The 10,358-nt window shown below is 38.7% G+C and overlaps 1 protein-coding gene across 1 annotated transcript; it reads right to left on the bottom strand.

Annotated features, from left to right (window-relative positions):
* Positions 1 to 844: 844 nt before the first annotated feature.
* Positions 845 to 6,129, bottom strand: LOC129740140 (uncharacterized). The gene is made up of 3 exons (XM_055731748.1): positions 5,826 to 6,129; positions 4,833 to 5,091; positions 845 to 2,802 (listed from the first exon to the last, which is right to left on the bottom strand). The coding sequence occupies exons 1-3, from the start codon at positions 5,961 to 5,963 to the stop codon at positions 2,486 to 2,488; spliced, it is 714 nt and encodes a 237-aa protein (XP_055587723.1). The 5' UTR covers positions 5,964 to 6,129; the 3' UTR covers positions 845 to 2,485.
* Positions 6,130 to 10,358: the final 4,229 nt, after the last annotated feature.

Below are 10,358 nucleotides of genomic sequence, written 5' to 3'. Positions count from 1 at the left end.
TGCTTCCGATTGGCCCTGCCTGGTCCAGTGACTCTCGGTGAAGTTATTCACGCGTATGAGACGCCCATGCTGAGGTGCGGCACCATCATGGACAAGCGCGCTAGCGCTGGAGATCAATCGAATGAATAATAAATACATCTTGGTCATCACCGATCGAGGGGCCATGTGTGTGGGGAGGGAGGGGGAAAGGGGGTTTAGCCTGTTGTAGTGGGCCGCAAACTTTCTCCCTGCGGTGGTGTTGTGGTGGGACCTCCCGCCTGGAGGCGCGTGACTTGAATTTCATTTAATTTCTTACCTGCGGCTATTGAGGCGAGCGAATGCCCGCATGGTTTCAGATTTCTCGAAATCCATGAATGACTGGACGGTAAACTTTCGATTTCCAAAAAGGATTAATGATTCTGCTCCGAAGAATCTGGGACAGTTCGGGTTTCCGAATGAGCAAACTTTCGCCAAAAGTGCTGCACCCCCGAAAACGGAACCTCAAAATAGCGGATTGGACGGCTTTGGATGGTTCGACAGACGAGGGGGAGAGGGAGAAACGTGTTCGAGGAACGTAATTTAACGCCACCCGGTTTACTTTCGAAGGAGGAGAGCCTGTTTTGTTGTTTACATGCGATGCGTACTGGAAGTGTTACGTTGCCCGATCGGGTAGGTAATAAAAATCGACTCAATTCTGGGGTCACTGACCGCAATACAACTTGGGAACAGAAAGATGTCTCGTGACTGATAAAGTTTATTAGCACTTTATGGAATGATTGGAGTATTTATTGTTTGTAATCGTTATTGTTGAGTGTTCGAACGTTCTAGGAGGAAATTTTCTTTCATTTGATTCAAAACAATCATATTAATATCATTTTTCATCTTTATTTTTTCTTCACTGTTTGATTTTTTCTTTTCTTTTCAATAATTTAAACAATAAATAACAGAACAGATCATTCTTACGAGTCATTGTCGTTTGTTTTTTCCTATTTCCGGAATAGATATTTGTTTTCGAGAAGCAGTTTTCTTTCTTCCTTCGGAAGATTTGCGAAAGGGGCGGAAAAAGAATGGTTTTGTTGTTAAGTCGAAGATTGGAAAAACAATTGTAGAGAAAACGCGTGCCGCCGGCCCAAAATATGATCGTGGAAAGTTTTTAGAATAAGCGTGAGATATCAGGTAGAGAGCATGACGCCACCCTCGAAGGTCGGTTGTTGACCGCGAGGATGATCTTTGCGTGTAGTAGGAAGAGATTCTTAGAGAGATGAAAAGTTTTTTTTTCTAGCGCTTTGAGACAGACCGCTTCCGGTACAGAAAGTTTTTTGATTTTTCTTTAAGACTTAGAGGAAGCTTGGAAGTAAGAGTGATTGATAGCTTGCGCTAGAATAGAATGAAGGTAGGAAATCAATTTTGGTTCGCGCACGCGTCTTTTAGTAAAGAGTATGCGTGTTTGGGTTCATGTGAGAAGTCACATTACAACAAGTTTAATATAAACTTTTAAATTTCACGAAATTGTGAGCTAATCGCAAACTAGGTCGCCTACGACGAAGGGATTCGAGCTCCCTATCAGTCAGCTTCCGAACAGTCTCAAGAGAGGTTGCCTTTTGCTTTTGCGTGTATGAGAGAGTATCTGTGTGGTTATGTTCTTCTATGGGAAGATTTGAAGGGGTGGATTCGCGCTTCACGCTTAAAGTATTTGGCATTTGGTACGATTCGATCCTATGGGGGCTCGGTTTTGGGTTTTTGTTTTTGATTATACAACTATTTTGAACTTTACGTATTTAACTTCTTGATTCTTCTTCTCTTCTTTTGTTTCGTAGGTTTTTCTTCTTGTTGGGATCCAGTTTGCTCCAAGACTGTCGTTAGTCCGTACTTCTTCTAGGCTTCTTGATTTTTCGTTCAGTACAATCGTGATTGCGTAGGGCGCAGTTTTTTTTGGGTTCAATGGTAAATTGTAGAAGAAGAATAGTTTCACAGCGCGACAGAGTGGAGTTCACACTAGTGGGAAAAGTGACAGAGAAGTTAGATGTTACGAGAATAGCGTATTTCGAGAAAAAAAGAGAAAAAATACTTTCCGTTCGTCTAAAACAAATAATCTACATAAATATTCTCGAGCAAAATAAATTAATAAATACGCGTTTTCTGCAACTCATCGCAAATAAGTTAAATTAATCTAACGATGCGTATGGGGAGGGTGTGTGAGTTGGTTTGTTTAGTGTTTTGCTTTTGGGTTGTTGTTGTTTGTTTTTGGGAAATCATGTAATGGCTTCCGAACGCCCAAAGGATTTGGAATTGGTTTAGGGCTGACCGGCAGTGAGGATCGCTGCCTACCGGTAATTAAAAATCGACTAAAACGGCTGGGAACGGAGGATTGCACAGGATCGGGACTGTGTTGCTTGGGGGGTTTGATAGGCAGCATTTCGGATGATCCTCAGCCATCTGACGTCAGCCGAGTATTATATCGAGTCTACTACGGGCTATGGCAAGGCTTCTAGCACGTCGATCAGCTTTACTGAGCATGGGCGTTGTAAGCCAAGTTCTGGGCATCGATGGAGCGTCCATATCCGTGATGATCATCGAAGGAGGTGGAGTGCGAGTAGTGTGGGTGGGCGACCACTTCGTAGCTCTGCTCTGGCTTCTTGTCGAACAGCTTCTTCAGACCAATGATGGCGGACAGGATCAGAGCGATCTTGCCGACAATCAGAGCCTTGAAGGCAATCAGGGCCAGGAAACCGATAGCCAATGGGAGCAGAGCGGCGGCCTTCAGCTTGAACAGCAGGAGGAGGGGCAGGAGCAGCTTCTTGACCTTCTTCTTCTTGCCACGGGCTGTTGGTTGTTGTTGCCACAGGTCAGATGAAAAGATACGAAAGAAATCGAAATGAAAAATCCGGTTCGCTCTTGTGGGAACACGATCGAAAGTGAAAGTTTCGACCGATCCGCGTGAATATATGTTGGTTTACATAACGCCCCGTGCGAGATCAAGTCTGGGCAAGGCGGAGCTTTTGGAGGGCTGGCGGCTGTTTGAGTTTGCGGTTGCGCAACTACTCGGATGGGCTTTGTACTGCTTTTTTTGCTTTCCTTCTTGGGCAACCGATTTGCAGCTGCCCTGTCCCGGATCCAAGATCCGGGACCAGTTCGTGAACGACGGCTGCGTTTTAATGATTCCAAACCGCTGCCTTGCACAACAAAAAAGGCGGAACGTAATTGATGAATTTATTATGCGTTTTTTAAGGGTAAACCACACAAGCACAAATTTTCAATTTAACTGGATGGAAAAATAATTCAAATAGGTGGTTCTAGGAAAAAAAATATAAATGTTGATTTTTTTATAGAAGTATAACACTTTGATGTCATTCTTCCCTACAGTAAATTTTTAAAGATCTTCGAGCAATAAAAGTGATTTTAAAATTGTTTAAAACCTTAATGGTAGCTTAACCTTTTGTTTAAGTTTGTTCATAGTTTCGATAGTTTGGGAAATGGAAGTTCCAAATTGGAGTGCTTGTTTGAAATTTTTAAGTTTAAGGTGATACTCAATTCGAGTCATGGATTAAATTTGTACCTTTTATAGCAAGGAATAAAGAATAAATATGTCAAAATAAAAACTTACAATCGAATTTGGCAGCCGTTTTTTTTTTCAAAGATATGGTTTTCGTGCAAAATTAGAAATCATCACTGTACATATAGTTAACCGATTATGATCTTTAAAAAGTTCTTCAACTGCTTATGGTGGTGTGAAGAAATTTAATGAAATAAAGATCTTTTCGAGCATTTATTTCGAAAAACAATTCATCACAGAAAATCAATTGGCTGCGCAAATATTTTTGAAAATTGAGGCTTTTACCAAGCAAATCTGTATCGGAAAGCGTTACAACAGACTTTGACCAATAAATCAGTGAAAATGTTTTACGGAAAGTTTGGCAGGAGTTCACTTACAGTGCTTCAGAGATGTTAAAACGTCAATGTTGAACATTTCGCTATCAAAAATCATCATTTGTAACAACATTTGCATTATCATATGAATATTCGTTATCGTTTTCTATCAAAATCTCAATAGATTGAAGCGTTTGAGGAAATATCTATACATACAATTGTGTTGACAAAATTTAACACCAAGTTTGAATCACTGATTTTGTCTCATTTGAATAATCCTTCGTATAAAAAGTAAAAAGTTTGATTCCATTCTGTCCTCAATGTTTATTAATATTTATTATCGAATGCTCAGCAACATTTGAATGCTATTTTTCCTAGTTGTAAATTTTAAGTTGGAAAGCAATAAATTCTATACTCTTCCAAATCATAAATTTCTTGGTGTCTTTGGTAATTTTTTCCTCAGATGAGCGAAAAATGTTGCTTATTGATCATTTTAAAATTCAGCATTCATCAATTTTATGAAATTTTATATGAATATTTTAAACTTCTAATTTCTTCATTCGATAAAATACGCCAAAGCCAATGTAAAGTTGTATGGTTTTTTTTCCCAAAATAGTCAACAAACCCAAGTAAACAAAGCGCATCACCCGGATGAAAGTGATTCATCACGATACATTGCATAATTTCTCCCCCGGTTAGGGGGGCTCGAGAGCAATAAAAATAATGAGACTCGTCATAACGAGTCAATCGGGGTGAACGTGTGCCGCCAGCCAACGCGCTAACGGACAAACCACGATCTTTCAACAGAAGGTGCCACATGAAGCGGCACAGCCATATAACTTTGCTGGTTGGGTTAGGTCAAGTTCATGACCGCGAACCACGGCGCCAAGAAGAGCCCAAGTGACTTACATTTTCCGTTAACCCAGACTCACATCAAGTGCAATTTGGAATAGGCGTTGCAAAGTTCTGTCATACGACGTAATTACCTTCATCCAGGGAGCGCTGCATGTCCTCGATCGACTCCTTGGGGATCTTGAACTGGAGGGTGTGGGATCCGAGGAAACGGGCAGCACGTTCAACCAACAGGCCGTCGATTTCGGATTCGCGGGCCTCTGGATCGGCTGGCAGGTCAACTTCATTCAGGGATCGGCCACCGGGGGCGGGCTTCTCGGTTTCGACCAGCTTGATTCCATCGGTAATGTCGATATCACCCTGGGCACCTTCAACGTAACGGAGCGCGCGTTCCTAGATTGATGGTTCGGCCATGAGGGTGGAAGATAATTGGTGAAGAGAAAGAGGAAGAGAGAGAGAGAGAAATATAGGTTAGTATGATTCCGGGATGATGATTCGCGGCAATGTTTGCTCGTATGGTGCCGAGCAGAAGTGAAGAGCGCCATCGATCAGCAGTTATTGGAACAGGCTAGCGGGTACATTGTTTTGCGTTCACGATCGGGAGCTGGTTTAGCGAAAATGTGCGCTGGTACAGTTAGTCGAGTTGTTCCCGATTTTCTAGGCTTATTTAGGCTACAAGATGATGCCCACAACACACAAAACCACACGCCATTAAGTTCATCTTGCTAAACAACACAATTATCATCATCCGCGAAGAGAGTAATTCTCGTTAGAGTGTGTGCAAGTAGCACTTGATGATAGTTCCGTAATTATACTGCTAAAGGTTTACAGTAACTTGAACTGCTTACTCCGCGATTGGTTACAATCTGGATCAGATGAGCTATTCCTGTTTGATTGCATCACTTCAAGTGCTCTATTCACATAATCCATTCATCATGCTCGTATTATCCAACAGGAAAACAAAAGTCCTAAATCTTTGCACACGTTTTTCACGTTATTCACATCGACTTGTGTCCTCAATAATCACATAATCACATTTCCATAATTCAGTCCGATCATTAGAACCCAAATCACTTCCCAATTGAACTTTTCGCTCGATGGCTTCGGTGCTGCAGCATCCTTCTTACCTTGATGCAAAGCACCATAGACTGCTCACCGCAGTCCTTGACGAATTTGAGGGCGCTGGTTAGAATTCCTTCGGTTTCCGAAGATGGGGCTGCGACTGCAACTGCCAACACGGCAAATAACACGACAAATTGCTTCATTTTTATTGATTTCCAAAATTCCTTCCGGATTCCGGATTTCCTGTGTACACTACACTAAAGGATTTAAGATAAACTTTTATCCACTTCTTCACACTCACTCAGCTGGTGGAGGAGCGTTCCTTGTTAATTGTTGGAAAGCAACCGGTGAACTGTGACTGGAAGACAATGCTGCAGCGGGTTTTATTCTCTTTGATACCGGAGACCCCGGGAGGTACCCGAGAGGACCACACGGCACACACATGAAGCCGACACAAACCAAACGATCGATGGATGGTCTCGTGGTGGCGCAACCGAGCGGCCCCCGCCGTCGCATGTTTGGCTGGCCACCGAGAAACCCGATCCGACCAGGTTGCCCCGATGCGTCGCGCCATCACGTTGACGCAACCCAAGAGCGGAGTGAAAGAGAAAGAGCGCCAGATCGCGGAACGATCAAGTTTAAGGTTGCACCGGTGTATGGCCGATGGCACTCGGGGAGAAAGAAGAAAGCTGCCTTCGGCTAAGCTAACCGTGTCTTCATCGTTCGCTGTGCCATGATGAAGTTGAATGACGAGAAAAGCTTAAAGTGGGAGAAGAAAGAGTCAAAATGTTCACGCGAGAGAGAAAGCTCCGATTGACCAAACAAAAGCGGAAGAATACTGATCACGACCAGGTGCCCGCACAACAACGACGAACGATGATGGATGTACCTACCTACCCACATGGACCACATTACTCCCTGTATCCTCTCTTCATCTCGAGGAATCAGCCACATCCCAATACTGACGCAATCGCGAAACCGCGGCCTTTGCCTAAGTATTTGTAGTCGAAAACCACAAAAATCCACAAAATCATAAACTCATCGAACCCCTCGAAAGTTGAAAGAAACTCGAACTGGACCAAATTCCACAACGGACAGGATCCGGAGGCCCACATTCGGTTCGTAGTCCCGAAAGCAGAAAGTTTGTCGTAACTCTTGCACGCACGACCCACTGGTTGATTAATTTGAATAATTTTCAAATATTTTTCGCCCCAGAGCGACCTGAACCACTAAGGATTTCTCCACAAATATGCACGCCAGTGACTTAATCCCAAGAGCCGGTATCAACCATCATCTGAACACTTTCAAGTTCTTCCGAATCATATTTTCAATCAACGGTACCGCTCACGTTTTTCATTTTACACGCAAGGCTTTACAAAACTGCTTCTAATCCGGTGATTTAAAATGTCCAAAATTTTTCTCCAGGAAGTGATTCTGTGTGACCACCCGGCTTTGTCCAGCTGACCCAGATCCTGAAAACTTCTTATCGATATCAGCAGTGAAAAATAAACAATCCTAACTTTAAAAAACGGAGAGAAGGTCGCCAAAAAAAAGTGATCCCATTAATGGGATCGCCTGTTGAAAACAACCACGCTTCTAGGCACCCAAAATCAACCATATCGGTTCCGAAATGGGTTTCGGTAGCCAAATACAGAAAACGTTTGGAGCCACATTTTTTTTTGTTTCGAAGTCCCCTGTGGCCACTTTCGATACTCCCAAAGCAGAACAGTTCTATTAGCATAACAGAAGAAAAAGATCCGCAGCAAAGGTAGATAGTGCGATTTCGTTTCCCGGCGCTGATCGAAACATCTGAGGTGACCGATTTGCCGAAATTCGAATGGTAATTAGTGCGATTAAGTTATCTACGAATTTGGAGTGGTGATTGGTTGGCAGAGACTGGAGCTAGTTTTTTTTTCTTTCTGGTGACTCCTAATGAGGTTTATTTTAGAAAGTCGTGTTCGTTATGATGCAATAAATAAAAAAAACGTTTGAGAAGAAATGGGCGAACTTTGGCAATAATCCGGCAGTGAATAGATGTCGGTGAAACGAACTGTTAGAACGTGAGTGATTTTTTATTTATTATCTAAATGACGTCCCGTAAACGTCAACTATAGGACCGGAACCGTGTTCCATAAAACAGACATGGTTCAACATAAGATTCTCTAAGAAAAAACCGTTTAAAGTTTCAGTCAAAGAAATGTGGTGCATGGGAACCTTCAGAAACTTAAGCTGAAACTTTTACTGTTTTGAATGCTCTGTCAGCGCTAAGCATTTTCAGATGAGATATATGCTTGAAAGATCAAGTTCAGTAAGATTAACTTATGATGGGCGGTTCTGTTTTGTTCAACATACTATATTTCTTCATATTTCGTAATGCGTAATAAATAATTGAAATACTTAAAACAGTGAACCATTCACCAAGATCACCGTCTGAATTATGTGGAAAACTCGATGTGAACGAAATAATATTTTAGACAATTTTCAGGTACAGTCGTTAGTTTTCTCGTTATTCACAGTCGAAAAACCGAATTCTTACAATCAAAAAACCTTTCACATGAAGGCCACGCCATTGATTTTTGGCATCCTGAAAACAACATAAAATCTACGTGAAATTAAGGTGGCAAACAGAGCATATAAAATTCACGTAATGTTTATGTGAGTTGAAGGTGAATTCCACTTGAAGCTATCGTACAGTGATTTGTTCTGCTCTACGCATTTTACCGTAGATTTCAAAAGAATTAGAACCTGAGGAGTTTTGTCCCGTATTATTGAAACAACATAGCATTTTCATTGTTTTCACAACTTAACTGTTTACATTTTTTCATTAATTTCAGCAACATTCATCCGGAAAATCACATTTTTAGAAAACTAGCTGACCCGGTAAATCTTATCGAAAAAATCAATAAATCTTTATAAATGTTTAATTTCATCTACACGTCCTTAACTTTTTCGTGCACATGAATGATCATTTATTGAAAATCGTGTTAAAATTTCACGATTTGAGTTTTAAATCCTTTTCCAAACATGACAAAAATGACAAAAATAACAAAAATGAAAAAAAAATTGACAAAAATCATCAAAAAGGCCAAACACACAAAAGTAACAAATATAAAAAAAATTACAAAAATGACAAAAATTAGAAATAATCAGAAAAATGACAAAAATGACAAAAATGACAAAAATGACAAAAATGACAAAAATGACAAAAATGACAAAAATGACAAAAATGACAAAAATGACAAAAATGACAAAAATGACAAAAATGACAAAAATGACAAAAATGACAAAAATGACAAAAATGACAAAAATGACAAAAATGACAAAAATGACAAAAATGACAAAAATGACAAAAATGACAAAAATGACAAAAATGACAAAAATGACAAAAATGACAAAAATGACAAAAATGACAAAAATGACAAAAATGACAAAAATGACAAAAATGACAAAAATGACAAAAATGACAAAAATGACAAAAATGACAAAAATGACAAAAATGACAAAAATGACAAAAATGACAAAAATGACAAAAATGACAAAAATGACAAAAATGACAGAAATGACAAAAATGACAAAAATGACAAAAATGACAAAAATGACAAAAATGACAAAAATGACAAAAATGACAAAAATGACAAAAATGACAAAAATGACAAAAATGACAAAAATGACAAAAATGACAAAAATGACAAAAATGACAAAAATGACAAAAATGACAAAAATGACAAAAATGACAAAAATGACAAAAATGACAAAAATGACAAAAATGACAAAAATGACAAAAATGACAAAAATGACAAAAATGACAAAAATGACAAAAATGACAAAAATGACAAAAATGACAAAAATGACAAAAATGACAAAAATGACAAAAATGACAAAAATGACAAAAATGACAAAAATGACAAAAATGACAAAAATGACAAAAATGACAAAAATGACAAAAATGACAAAAATGACAAAAATGACAAAAATGACAAAAATGACAAAAATGACAAAAATTACAAAAATGACAAAAATGACAAAAATGACAAAAATGACAAAAATGACAAAAATAACAAAAATGACAAAAATGACAAAAATGACAAAAATGACAAAAATGACAAAAATGACAAAAATGACAAAAATGACAAAAATGACAAAAATGACAAAAATGACAAAAATGACAAAAATGACAAAAATGACAAAAATGACAAAAATGACAAAAATGACAAAAATGACAAAAATGACAAAAATGACAAAAATGACAAAAATGACAAAAATGACAAAAATGACAAAAATGACAAAAATGACAAAAATGACAAAAATGACAAAAATGACAAAAATGACAAAAATGACAAAAATGACAAAAATGACAAAAATGACAAAAATGACAAAAATGACAAAAATGACAAAAATGACAAAAATGACAAAAATGACAAAAATGACAAAAATGACAAAAATGACAAAAATGACAAAAATGACAAAAATGACAAAAATGACAAAAATGACAAAAATGACAAAAATGACAAAAATGACAAAAATGACAAAAATGACAAAAATGACAAAAATGACAAAAATGACAAAAATGACAAAAATGACAAAAATGACAAAAATGA

Source organism: Uranotaenia lowii, chromosome 1 (assembly GCF_029784155.1).
Source record: "Uranotaenia lowii strain MFRU-FL chromosome 1, ASM2978415v1, whole genome shotgun sequence".
In the NCBI taxonomy this organism is placed as follows: Eukaryota; Metazoa; Arthropoda; class Insecta; order Diptera; family Culicidae; genus Uranotaenia; species Uranotaenia lowii.
This window is presented reverse-complemented; position numbering and strand designations above follow the sequence as displayed.

Bases quoted from the DNA above. Each gene is read 5' to 3' on its own strand.
- LOC129740140 (XM_055731748.1), bottom strand. From the start codon at position 5,963: ATGAAGCAATTTGTCGTGTTATTTGCCGTGTTGGCAGTTGCAGTCGCA. The intron at 5,092-5,825 runs GTAAGAAGGATG...CCATCAATCTAG, and splicing joins CTATGGTGCTTTGCATCAAG to GAACGCGCGCTCCGTTACGT. The intron at 2,803-4,832 runs GTAATTACGTCG...AACAACCAACAG, and splicing joins GCAGCGCTCCCTGGATGAAG to CCCGTGGCAAGAAGAAGAAG.